Genomic DNA, 13,803 nt, shown 5'->3' on the forward strand with positions numbered 1-13,803 from the left:
GAGATGATTCTACAAAAATAGATAACAAAGATGAAAATATTTATGTATTAGAGTATATAAATGAAAATCACACACATGATATTATAAATATACGCTGGGCGCCATTAATGACGCCCTTTACGAAAGCAAGTTAGTTGTTGCTTCTTATAGAGCGCTTACGATTAGCTTATGGGTAACAGTGTTTCCCTTGCTCTCGGAAGGGGCACCAATTGTGTCGATAACATTACATGTACAAGGTGTCATTTAAAATTGATTAGCCCCAGATCATTCCCATCCACCAAACTGTTCGGCTAAACCCTTATAATAAAATTATAGGAGTTCAAGAAATTTCAAGTACTAATAGCTTTTTAAATAAAGGCTAAAGCAAAAGATTATATAGGGTTTCTACTTAGAATCGGACCATTTATTGTGGGTTTCCAGGTCTCGGCATCAATGTACAGGATACCCTGTACATGTACGTATTATATATTTATGTATATTAGGATATCCACATAAGAATATTTTTGCTCAGCTGGAGAACGTTTAAAATAGCAAAAGAAAAAGAGACGTCGGATTTATTCTCCATTTAAATTGGCGCAAATGATGCGGCAAAGTAAATAACTGTTTTTCCTTTATATTTTGGTATATAACTCAGAAATACCACAGAAAAACATAATTCTTTACTTTACGGTACCGTTTACGGTCGACTAAAACGAGAATTAAATTCAATGTAGCTCTAATTTCTTCGTCATTCAGAAAAGTTTCCTGCTTAGTGCAAACATTTTTTTTTATGGACACCCTAATGTATACTAGTGTTATTGTGATCATATCGGAATCTCTTTGCTTTTACCAACGAAAACTTTTTATTTATGTAAAAACATAAGGTTGAAAAGCCCTAACTCGTTGTGCAACTCTCACATGATTTACCCAGCTGCCGAGTTTTAAATGGAAAAGACTACTTAACGTTGAATATATTTTTAGGACCTTTAATTGTAGCTTTAAATCTATGGATGAGTAGAAAATTTGAAATAATGATTCTGTTAAGAAATGTTTAATTCTCTAAAAAAAAACATATACCTCTTGCACAATTTTGGAAACAATTAATTTTTTTAATGGAATTATTCGCAATAAAATATTTGTATGTGCTTGATTGTGACTAACACTGTACATACTGATTTTTAAGACGTCTTTTCAGAGAATTGAATTTCCCAGCAGAATCACTGTACTATTTCAATTTATTTTGTGCTACCTATAGGTTTAAAGCAATAATTTGTAATTTTATAGATATTAAAAACAATACATACATTTAAAATGTAACTGTTTAGTGAAGTGGGTTAGAGTTGTCCGATAAATAATTGTTTTCGGGAGTCTCATTTTTCACACAAATTGGAAAGTTTTAAACATGAGAAAAAAATTCTGATATGACCAAAATAGCAACCATCCTGATACAGGGTATCTCATTTAAAACAGGACTATTAAATAACTCGTATACTGAATCAGCAGAATCGAAACATTATAATAAACGTTATTGGATTAAAATAGGGAAACAATATAATACCATTAGCTCTATCTTAATGGGATATTCTACCTTGTCGGTTGAAATAAAAGCAATATATACGTATTTCGTCGTTTATTTTTAAAGCTGAATTGTGGATAGATATATTTAAGATATTGTGTATGTTTTCTATCGGAGATTTTGGTAATGATAAAAAAATGTCGAAAAAAAATCAAATGAAATATCTTCACGAACTTAATATATGTCGTTATCGAATAGACTACAAACAATTAATTTGGATAAAAAATAAATTGGCGGTCTTTGAAAAATTAAAATCAAATTTTCCTTATTTTCTAAACTCGTTTTCTTGATAAGAAAGAATTGTCATACATGTATAGAGTGACAAAATCGTAGTCTACATAGAAAAAATACACAATATTATAAAAATAACTAGAAAGTAATATATTAAATATTGCGTGCTCTATTACTTTTGCCAGCCCAGAAATGTAGTTTGGAGTAAAGCATATTTAAATTTTGTAGCTTCATATGTCAATATTCTGTGCTATCATCTACTGTGACTCATAAAAACTATATTTCTCAAAATTACAATTAGAAACTTTAACGCAATATTCTATACGTCTAAGAGTGTATAATTATGAAATAAAAGAAAGTAAAAAATATCAACCCGACAAGATAAAATGTCCTCTTAACTGATCGTTTGAAGGTCACCGTAAGTTTTTCAAATAGAGCGCTCTTTAAATTTAACATATTTTTGTAGCTGACACGAGGGTTCGTTAGAATGCTACGTGGATAAACCATTTGACCGAAACGTTTTGTAATTATTTGAGAGAACTTTTCTGTTACGAGTGCGAGTGAAGTTGCAAGTATGAAGGCATAGTAATCGTGTATACGAATGAGCTACTTTAGTAAGCACGACAAACATTCTAAGAGTCGTTATGTAAAATATTACAAATACTAATTTGACTAATCGTGACATAGCACTAGCTTAGTGTTAAGTTGCCTGAACACCACTATTCGCTCCGTGCAAACGTGCACATCAACGCAAACAATGAAATGAGAATATGTACTCACCTCATTGATCAGCTCCCAAAAAATTGATGATCCAGATGTTTTAGCCAATAAGGTCTCTCTATTTATAATCTCGGGAATAAAATCGATGCAAGTCGGTTTAAATAGATAAATTTATCTAAATTGATAACATCAGTTACCAATAGATAATACTGATAAATGCATTGGCATTATTGGCCTTCGTCGATTCTGTTCCTGAAAATTAAACGATCAAGGTATTTTAGCCAATGCACATGCAGCACAATGAGTGTCATAGTAAATGTTCACGTGACGTATATATGACGCCTGTACGGTTAAGGTCTCTCTCCTTTCATTGCAAGGTTAAAATCAGGCATCTTCGTGTGCAATAAAACGAGCAGAAACTTTGAAAAGCTACTGATTAGAATTTACGATTTTTATTTTTGCTTGCCTGTATAGTCGTTTGATTTTTTATCTTACACAACAATCTCAGGAGCAAAATCGATGCGAGTCAGTTTACATATTGAGTGCATCAAATCGATATTCAGCGGTAACAGCCGTCAAATAAAGTAAAATATGCATTATGGTTGGCAATTTCAACTAGTCAACTAATCGTACACATATTTTACTTGGCGATTGAGACCATTGAGTGTCGGATGAATGCACCTATTTTAATCTTAAATGTAACTGTATTAGAATGAACGGAACGAATAAGGTGTTATATTCGAGAAATTTAAAATGACCTTTAAACGACCGTTAAAAATTAACTCAGTGGTATCACGTAGGGCTTGTTACATAATTCGCTACAGAACGTGGATGTAAAACTTCCTTTACCTTCACAGTAATAAGAGATATCAATTTTTTCATAATATCTTTCTATTTAATTCCAGAAAAAGGTGTAACAGAAAAAAACTTATACATTTTATAGCTACGAAGATAAATGAAATTTTAGGTCCACTCTCTAAAGCGAATCAAGTGATACAACCTATATATCGTGCAGACTTTAAACCAAATAACTCTTACCATAACAATTTTCTGATCGTTCTTCTTCATTCGTTCCTCAGTCGTCCTCTTTTAAATGGGACAGCCAGTTAAAAAGTATAATATACAGACAGGATGTGTTACTTTATTCGCTCATGAGCGTGAATATAAAACTACATTATCTTCGTAAATATAAGAGACATCAATTTTTGCATGAGATATTTCTAAAAGTACTTTCTATTTAGATCAGAAACAATATGGAGAAAATAGATCTCTCATAGTTATGAAAATAAGAGGTATTTTATGTCCACCTCATAAGTCGAATATGACATGTCATGGATAAATAAAATTATATTGAGATACTTTCTCTCTAGATTATATTACGTTAACTGTAACGTGTTATAAATTCAAAGTACCTTAAGTTTTAATATATTCTGAATAATATTATAACCCTATGTTTATGTAGTGGCGGATGAAAATTAATAAAGTGGCTGAAAGGATAATAATTATTTTTATTTTTTTTTACAGAAAAAGCAAAATAAAGTTAGGTATGACTTAAACAGTTCTAGTAAAAAACAGAATCTCCATTTTGACTGGTGTACTGCAATATGATTAAGCGTACAGTATACTTCTGTGAAAGCTGTTTGCTCCACAAAATGTTTAAAGTCTAACAGCAGAGACATTATCAAATGTTTAGCCCCTCCTTAGTTTCCTATAGGAAAACAAATTTATTTTATCGTTTGTACAAAAAAATTTCATTGTGAAAATTTATTCTTAATCAGGCCGGATCCAGACTAGAGCATTTGTGTGGACACAAAATGCTATTCGCATATTGTTACTGTAGTATTCATTTGTCTTTTTATGCATAAAATATTAGTAGACTCTAGACCATCGGTGCACGAATAACGTTCATAAGCGTAAAAATGCTATAGCTTAGATCCACCTTTAGACATACAAACCTAACTAAAGATGGTTCTTTTAAGTTAAGCGGTGCTTTTCTACGCCTTGGTCTGTCTTTTGTGGATAGTCCGTCTATATCATTCGAAGCATCAAATGAAGAATTATTAGAGAGCCTGGAAATGAAAGAAGCAAATGATAAAAAAGTCTAAATCTATCACTGAAAAGCAATTTATAACATACATTGATTGAGAAAAGACAGATGACGCAGTGGAAACGGAACGTTTAATTCCTGTTTCATTTAATTTTTGCAAAACGACTGTGGCAGACTTTGGGTCCCTATCGCTGAGTGATTGCTTGGTTTTTTTAAGTTTCTTGTTTGGCTGTTGATCGCCCTCCGTATTCAAACAGTTATCCTGCTCGGAAAAGCAATTTTCCAGTTTTATTATTTCACTGAGCCTTGGCATTTTTACTGTTTCACAATCAGAAATGTTTAAGGTACCATCTATGACATGTGAAACATGGTACCTATGATTAATATTCGATACAGTCGTCGTTACTTCAGGCTCTTCCTCTTCCGTAGTTTGTACATTTAGCATCGAAGCCTCCAGAACGGGCATACGCAAATCGTGGAAATTGAATCGTCTTGGTGGTTCTTTTCTGCACATGAGAGTAAAATCATCGTCGTCAATACTCTCGGCATCCATTCCTCTCTTTGTAATAAAATTCCATTTCATTGTGAGATCATCGTCTCCATCGCACCTGTTTGGAGCAATTGGTTTCACAAAGCAATCATTTTCTAAATCTGTCTCTTCATTTTCCATATTATTAATCGGTAGCTGCATTTGAAAACTAATTTCACCATTTGAACAATCACTATCCGAGTTTTTGCTCCTTGAGGAAGACTTGGAATTGTGGTTTAAATAGCTGGGACCTTCCAGTGGATTGCCCTCGAGGGAAGAATCATGATTTAACAAAACGTTATCGCTCTCCAGCGTACAAGTACCCTTTTTTAGCTCAGAGTTATGATTCGACCCTTTTAAAGTTTTCAATGGATTATTTGGTGAAGGTAAGTCATCATTTATCAATAAATTACTATTTTCCTGCATTTTAGTATTTCTTTTGCATCTAGAGTTAGAATAAAAGCTATCGATACCTTCCAGTTTATCGTTAGCAAAAGAGGAACTATTCTTCTTTCGTTTATTACTCTTTTGTTTTAGCTCAGAATTAGAGTACAACCAGCTGGGACCCTCAAGTGGATCGTCCTCGAGTAAGGAGTTTTTATTTACTGACAAATTAGTGTTCCTCTGCTTATTAATGTGTTTGGATTTCCTGGGACTATTAATGTTATTCTTATTTATAGAATTTTCTAGCATTCTATTTTCGTCCGTAGAGTCACTTTTATTCAACTTGTTGGACAAATTCATTTCAGGTACAGGATCTCCCTTGCTTACTTTACCCTCGGGACTACTGCCCACGACACTTTTCATTTTAATAACACGTCGAACACTGACATTTTGGGAGTTTGACAGTGTCTTTGATACATCGGTAAGCCTTACCAGTGGGCTTCTCACTATCGATTCTTTTCCTATGCTTTGCCTTTCTTCAAAAGATCTACTTGATCTATTTGTCTTTGACATAGAACGGCGCTCTAAAATGTTTCCCGAATATCTATTCTTACTCTTGCGCCTGCTTAATCTTCTTTCATCTTCATCTAAAACAATGATTTCTTTTTTAATATTATGGATATTTTAAAATTATATTTATAAAAACTTACCATTGCCTCTTGGAGAAGATGTTGTTATTCTTTCGGGTAATCTGCAAGCCCTTCTGATCTCCTGAATAAATAAAAGTTACTTTTATTAACAAGAAATAATTATATATGAGGCCTTCCACGCCAAATCGCTCACCATTTAGCTTTTGTATCTCGGAATTTAAAAACTCTTTTATGTCAAACTGTTTAAAAAATTAATTTTTTTGTAATGTTCTTACCTCCGCGTTGTATTGTTCAAATTGAACTTTTACTTTTTTTAAACCTTTGTTTTTAAACACTTTTTACAAAACGTAGTGAGAAAATTATATTATTATGAGATTTTCAAATTTTAACAATAAATATTTATCTCTAAAAGTGTGTGTATTGGTCTATTTCTCTTCTCAATTATCTATAAGTAAGTACTATTTATTTAACAAATTTTAAGTTTAGTCTCATAATGGGCAAACAATGGTATATTTTCTTCTTTAAATTTCCAATTTTTATTTTTCAGTTATTTGTATTGAAAAATTTCTGAAAGTTTTTACATTTAGGATATACAGTTAATTTAATTGGAAATCTTAGGAAATAGTGAACATTAATAAATAAACTTGGCAATAATGAAAACATGACATCAATTTGAGGAAGCTTACCCAAAAAACAACTATTTTCATTGATATATTTTCATAACATTATTGATTTATCTTACATGATTTAGCTCAACCATGCATAGACTTTTTGAAAGACTATTATTACTAATTTATAATTTATGGACTTTAAAAAATGGCATCATTTTTTCACTGCTGTCAATCTTATTATCAATTTCAAATTTTCACCTATAATGTTAGACAAGACCAAACAGTGACGCTACTTTTGAGAATCTTCAAATTGTAAACTGGTAATACATAATATTCTACAAGGTTTATGCTTTATTGAACTGAATAACGTGAAATAAATTGCCAAAGTTATCAAAATATGTTAAATGAAATAGTTGTTTTGATAAGTTTTTATAAAATGATGTCATATTTTCATTACTACCAAATTTCATTATTAAAGTCAGATAGCTCCCATATTCGCATATAGATTACGGGGTTCTCTTAAAGAAAAAAAGTTTTTTCAGATTTTATTCATCAGAGATAGCAAAAAATTGAGTTCTAGAAAAACAGGTATATTATTTAAATTTTCTGACAATTTAAAATTTCTTGAATAAATGAATTATTTCTTAAAAAAGGTTTTCTAGAAAATTAAACTACAGACCCATTGATAAGAACGAAAATTAAAAAAAAAGTTCTACTTAGTCAATAATTCGCGGTGTTAAAAACATTTTAATGAAAATGATTTAATATTTATAAAAATGATATCTCTTGATGACTTAATAATAAAAATGAACAAAAATCATGGCAGTCCATCTCTATCAGTTCTAAAAGAAAAAAAAAATTACCAAGAAATCCAAAATTCAAAAGCTAAATGGTGTCCTATTTGGTGTGAAATGCTCCATCAATTAAATAGCAATTTCCATACAAATCCAAGTTGCTGACTACTTTGATTCTGCATTGGTGATCTTGTGGAAATATTCGTAAGATTCTCATTAGAATCCAAAGATGATTCTTCTATAGTACTTAAACTTAATTGGCTGTTACCACTTTGTACATTAACTCTACTTAAATTAATTGTAGGCTTTGTAATGGTATGCCCACTCACCATTGGTTTAACTACACCTTTTGCTGGTGATTTTGTTGATAACCTTCTAACAGATTCTCTTCCTAAGATTTCAAGAGTTTATAATTTAGTCCATAAAATAGTTAATTAGGTACTTCATTTACTATTTTAGCAGCATACTTGTCTCTGGAGTGTGGTATTCTTGTAGTGCATGAAAATCAGAGCTTCTAACAATTTCTTGACAAGTAGCTATGGTATTTGTTATGTATTCTGTCATTGACACTATCATTGATAATACTTGATTAGAATTATTCAATACATTTAAAATTATGTTCTGTGAAAAGACAAAAAATAATAAAATTAATCATTTTAGCTGAAAGTGATACTGTTTTTACATGTACTTACATCACGTTTATTACAAGCAATTCCAAGATCCTGAACTTGTGAATTTAGTGCTACATTTTGAGTAAATAATAGATGAACCTCTTGCTTTTCTTTCGCAAGAGCCTTGGCTAAATGGTTATTATTATTCTTAAGCTTCTCGCAAACTAAAAATAACATAATTTTATCTTATAATCGATTAGAAAAAAAGCAGTACATTTTTTTGTTGAATATAACAAAATATTTGGTGAACTTACGCAATTTATATGACTTAATTTCTCGTAAATTAATCAGTCGAGCTGGTCTTTTAGTAAGAATGACTGGTTTGTTTAATTTTCGGCGTTTTGGTATTGTCGGCATTTTATTTATTTATTACAATGATTTATCATTACCTGAAATATTCTCTTTTATCAGAATTGATAAGTTAACCTGACATTATCAATATTTATCGAGCCGCCTAATTCGTCTAAGTAAGCCCTTTAATGTTATAAAATTTTTTCAATGATTAACAACACTCTTTTCCACTCTTTGCTCTTTTTCGTCGTTTTCGCTCCAAAGGCTGCAGGGAGTGCAGAATGCTGTACAGAGACAGTCCACTCCATACACAAGAGAAAATAAACCTTTTAACTAGTTTTAACCGACCTTACCTAAGGCCTATGCAATCTTGCATGCATGGGACGCTACAATACATAAGTTTCAGCGGAGAAAGATGAAAGACTGCTGACTGCCGACGGCAGCTTAATGCTAAACCAACTAAAGCTCGTTACTTGGTTCTCGCAAGCCGCTACTACTGACACTACTGGCAGTGGGAGATTTCCAATTAACCTAAAAATCAACACAATTGGACACAAATGTACAGTTTGTGTGACATGCAATGTACCATTTTTGTCCAATTGTGTCAATTTTTAGGCTAAGTAGAAAGCGTTTTACAGATGGACCTTGCGAATCCCGGGTTCCCGGACTTAATTTCATTCCATTATTGTGGCCTTAAGGGTGAATTTCATCAGTAAGGTCTAACTTAGAGTGATATAATTCACGTCACAGGAACTATATCATTTTAAGATAGAATTTTTGCCTGCCGACTTAAAGTGGCATAGTTCCTGTGACGTGAATTATATCACTCTTAAGTTAGACCTTACTGGTGAAACTCACCCTAAGTGTTAATAAATGCTATGAAATATCATTTGTTTAAATTGCCACTGGATAGTCTAGATACAACCAGCCAACACAGTGCTCTCATCAATCAAAATTTGCTTATGATTAGCAAAATTCAACAGATCAACCAAGCACACATTTTACTTAGTGCCTGAATCCGTTGAGCGTCAGCTGAGTGCATCAATTATTTATATAAAAAAGTACAATTATAACTTTAGTTAACTATATAAATGTATGAACATTTTTCCTTAAAGCAATGATATGAAAAACAAAACATAAATGAAAAAAATAAAGAGAGTTGGGTACTGAATTATCAAACATTTTATTGATTAAAGTAGTTGTCAATATTTAAACTCATAATTTTACTTGATTGAAAGATGCTTTAGCTTGAGTTTTCTGATACAATTGTTGAAGTTTTGCTAGTGATTCTCTGTAGTTTTCCTGCTTCTTATCTAAAGTGCCTATTTGATCTTCCACACGATTGCTAGAGTAATAAATGAATCATTTTAATTTTTATTATTACAACTAGTGACACAGTAATAGCTCAATAGCATAATCATAGGAAAGGAAGCCATTGAGATATCACTCATTTATAGATTTTGCATACCATGAACTTATCATTAGATTGATACTTACAGTTCTGCAGAAATATAATCCATTCGTTTATTAACATTCTGTTTAGCCTCTTCTAAATCTTGTTTCACAAGAACAGGACCAATTAACTTATAAACGTCATCTTTTACTTTTAAAAGATCAAGCTCTACTTTAACACAAGCATTCTCATTCAACTGACCAGCCAGTTGTTGTCTCTTACTTAAAGCTTTTTGATAATCTAATAAAATTATTTAAATCTATTTTTAATAGACAAGTAGAGAAATAATTATTTTAAATATAAATGCAAATTATCTTATACCCTTTTCAGTCTGTTTAAATTTATCAATTTCATCTTGAAGATTCTTTTGAATTTCTTCAACCATAGTTTTGTCGTCCTGAAGCACCACTGTGAATTTGAAAACTATTTAAAAAATACATATAGTAAATACGTTTGTTTTCCTTCAGTTACAATTTTGGTCAATTTTTCATGTTAGTTTTTGCTTGATACTGTAAAAAGTATAGTTGAAATATGCAGACTAAATTCTGTGACATGCGATAAACAAATTTTTTTAACTTGCTTTTTTATATACCCTACACTATTTAGTATCAATCGATATAAAAATACAGAAAATGACAAAATCCATATTAAGCACAGTTAAAGAGGACTGATTAAATATGAATTTTATCTTTTACTACAATCAATGTACATAAAGCAAAGGTTACTTTATACTGGATAAGTGTTATTAATTTATTATCAAAATTAAAGATATAAAAGACTTAATTACACAAGTACATAAAAATATATTTATTAGTCCTGCTACTAGTTGTAAAACATTTAGTTCCGTTTGTTCTAGCAAAAGTTGTTATACTTAAACTTCGTGCATTTATTTACAGTGACAACTTATACAAAGATTAAAGACAGATATTACAATAGGAGCAGAAAATGTAAGATGTATAGTTAAAACAAACAAATCTATTATTTAACGAAAAGTAACAAATACCTAAATTCTCAGGATTCAGGTGTTCTCCGGAAAGATCTGCGTTTACCAGGTTACGTTGGTTAACGTTTTATTTTATGTTCAGCCAGTGGAGATACGTACACTGTTCAAAACTGAATCATGTACAGGTATAGTTTCTGCTTCCCTATACTATCTTGTAGCAAAAATGCTTCTCGCAAAATTGATTCATGTCCATCTCAACTCCTCTATACTATCTTATAGCAAAAATTTAAAGACAACAGCGTCAACAGCAGACGAAACGCGACATCGACAAATATGAAGATGACGTTTTAGACGTATAGTAAAAGTATTATCCAGAAAGCATATTATTTATGTTGGAAATGTAGGGATGTCGAAAAATGGAATGGAAAATAATGCAAATATGGTGCATATATATAATATTATTTATCAAGTATAAAAGGGAAGAGATCGGATGCAATTTTCAGCCTATAAAGAGGAAAAAGCATCAGATAAGTATCGGGAGCAGCAAGTCAGAAGAAAGATTAATTTAACAAAGCAAAATATTCTTTAATCTTTCTTTTGATTTACTGCTCCCGATGCTTATCTGATGCTTTTTCCTCTTTATAGGCTGAAAATTACATCCGATCTCTTCCTTTTTATACTTGATAAATAATATTATATATATGCACCATATTTGCATTATTTTCCATTCCATTTTTCGACATCCCTACATTTCCAACATAAATAATATGCTTTCTGGATAATACTTTTACTACGTCCAAAACGTCATCTTCATATTTGTCGATGTCGCGTTTCGTCTGCTGTTGTCATTAAATTTTTGCTATAAGATAGTATAGAGTAGTTGAGATGGACATGAATCAATTTTGCGAGAAGCATTTTTGCTACAAGATAGTATAGGGAAGCAGAAACTATACCTGTACATGATTCAATTTTGAACAGTGTACAGCGTTATTCTTCATTCGATTTGAATTTTTTTAATCTCGATTGACTCGTTAGAATTGGCACCTTGTCATAAAGAAGCCCGTTTTTGCAATTTGCTTCGCATTTGACTTTTATTAAACGAATTTTTTATTGACTTGTACTGTCGGTGAAGCTCGCGTGAGGGATCCCATTAAGGACGTTCTAAGCTATACATAAAAAAATTAAAATTCTCTATGGCACGAAGTGGAAATTCAAATGCTATTTCTCCCCGACTATACCTCAATTTGGCACAGTGTATGTACAAACTCAACGTCGGCCATGTGGCTTTACCGCAAGCTGATTGGCTAAGGATAAGAAAGCATTGAGCACATTGGTCACGTGGCTGATTAGATACTTGTCAGTAAATGCAGGTGTAAAAAGTGTTAAATGAGCATATATAAACAGAGAGAGTGTATATATGCGCTTGTTGATGTGATGAACTAAATTTAAGCCACGTGCAATGTATTTATTATCTCAGTCTTTTTTATTTTGTGCCTTCTTCGGTTTTACCTTAAGCGACTTGACAGAATGGTACGAATCTCTACCAGCTGTTGCTATGGACTATAAAGTCCACATTGATGCTGGCAAGGAAGATTGTTATTTCCAATATGTAAATCCCAACGGCACTTTCTACGTCAGCTTTCAGGTAAATCTACCTAAATTTTCTTATTTTACTTTAAATAAATTGTAATTATTTATGTAAAGAAATTCCCAAATAATTTTATTGAGCTATTATCTGATTATAATTATATAATTAGATTCAAAGTAACAGTTTTTAAACCAAGAATAAAAGCATAATAAAACAATCTTATGCCTCAGTTACACAAATGTCATGGTTTTTTAGGTCTTGCGTGGTGGAGATGGTAAAGCTGGTTTTGCTGTCCGAAACCCTGCTGGAGAGATAGTTCACCCGTATCAGTGGGTTACTAGTGCTGATTATCAAGATCAATCATTTTATGGCGGCTACTACAGTGTATGCGTGGATAATCAATTTTCAAGATTTGCTGGAAAGCTTGTAAACCTTTATATTACAGTTATTAGGTAGTACTTGATTAAATTAATTTATAATTTAGTAAACATTTTTTAAATTATCGTTTATGATTCAGGTATGATCAATGGGAAAAATATACAAAGGAATTAGTAGAATTAAATCTATCAGTTGAAAATTTCACAGTAAGTAACAATTATATTTTAAGGTAGAGCTGTGTACACAACAATGTTAATCTTTAATTCTTTACTCAGAATACCATAATAACTGTGGAGAAAAATATTAATGAAATGTTGCAATACCAGCATTTAAGTCGTAGCCAAGAAGCAAGAGACTTAAATCTTCTCTTAGATAATAACTCTTATGTGCAGACTTGGTCCCTTGCTCAAGTGATTGTAATATTAGTAGCAACCGTTGTTCAAGTATATTTTGTTAGAAAACTATTTGACATCAAACCTGGACATTCCAAGACACGAATTTAATAAGGAAATTTTCTAATGAATAACTTAAAGAGAATCATTGTGATAAGTTACTTATAAATGGGAAAAGTATGAGCATGTTAAAGGATATCTGAAAATAGTAGCTAATGATTGTATGTCATTTTTTGAGTTTGACATTTATGTCGTAGAAAAATACTGTTTTATATGAATTCTATTATTACTGTACCACAGTGCGACTGATATCAGAGATTCCTATACTCATCATTTATTTTAAATATACTGAATATACTCTTGTGTGTACTTAGAGATTTTATTTTCAGATATAAATGTTCCTATTTATATCTTTTAAATACTATATATTGTTTACTCTCTCAGATTTTGTAGATAATATGTATGTTATCAGTTTAGCTAATGTGCATTCCAGTAAACCGAGCATCATTTCTCTCTCATGAAAAATAATTTTAAAAGTTATCTTTATCAATTTATTGAAAATTGTG

General features: G+C 31.3%; 3 protein-coding genes across 6 annotated transcripts; 1 reads left to right on the plus strand and 2 right to left on the minus strand.

The window, feature by feature from the left end:
• Positions 1–4,077: 4,077 nt before the first annotated feature.
• LOC136778386 (putative mediator of RNA polymerase II transcription subunit 24) lies at positions 4,078–9,087 on the minus strand. Of its 3 annotated transcripts, XM_066735186.1 has the most exons (9): positions 8,837–9,087; positions 8,447–8,767; positions 8,214–8,356; positions 7,989–8,142; positions 7,671–7,912; positions 6,177–6,237; positions 4,643–6,113; positions 4,462–4,575; positions 4,078–4,214 (listed from the first exon to the last, which is right to left on the minus strand). In XM_066735186.1, exons 2-9 carry the CDS (start codon positions 8,547–8,549, stop codon positions 4,196–4,198), a joined length of 2,307 nt encoding a protein of 768 aa, XP_066591283.1. In that variant the 5' UTR covers positions 8,550–8,767; positions 8,837–9,087; the 3' UTR covers positions 4,078–4,195. The 3 variants fall into 3 exon arrangements, with proteins under 3 accessions (XP_066591283.1, XP_066591284.1, XP_066591282.1); XM_066735187.1 differs by having other exon boundaries at positions 7,851–7,912; positions 8,447–9,087; XM_066735185.1 differs by having other exon boundaries at positions 8,447–9,087.
• A 560-nt stretch (positions 9,088–9,647) lies between these two features.
• Pfdn6 (prefoldin 6) lies at positions 9,648–11,335 on the minus strand. 2 transcript variants are annotated; one of them, XM_066735224.1, is made up of 4 exons: positions 10,940–11,335; positions 10,258–10,344; positions 9,981–10,176; positions 9,648–9,828 (listed from the first exon to the last, which is right to left on the minus strand). In XM_066735224.1, exons 2-4 carry the CDS (start codon positions 10,319–10,321, stop codon positions 9,699–9,701), a joined length of 390 nt encoding a protein of 129 aa, XP_066591321.1. In that variant the 5' UTR covers positions 10,322–10,344; positions 10,940–11,335; the 3' UTR covers positions 9,648–9,698. The 2 variants fall into 2 exon arrangements, with proteins under 2 accessions (XP_066591321.1, XP_066591320.1); XM_066735223.1 differs by having other exon boundaries at positions 10,258–10,359.
• An 881-nt stretch (positions 11,336–12,216) lies between these two features.
• Positions 12,217–13,363, plus strand: LOC136778331 (transmembrane emp24 domain-containing protein 1-like). Its single transcript, XM_066735079.1, has 4 exons — positions 12,217–12,524; positions 12,723–12,919; positions 12,985–13,051; positions 13,121–13,363. Exons 1-4 carry the CDS (start codon positions 12,339–12,341, stop codon positions 13,346–13,348), a joined length of 678 nt encoding a protein of 225 aa, XP_066591176.1. The 5' UTR covers positions 12,217–12,338; the 3' UTR covers positions 13,349–13,363.
• The last annotated feature ends 440 nt before the right edge of the window (positions 13,364–13,803 follow it).

The sequence above is a fragment of the Prorops nasuta genome, unplaced genomic scaffold, assembly GCF_024137725.1.
Source record: "Prorops nasuta isolate Cenicafe-Biocafe unplaced genomic scaffold, Cenicafe_Pnas_1.2 PNAS00014, whole genome shotgun sequence".
NCBI lineage: Eukaryota > Metazoa > Arthropoda > Insecta > Hymenoptera > Bethylidae > Prorops > Prorops nasuta.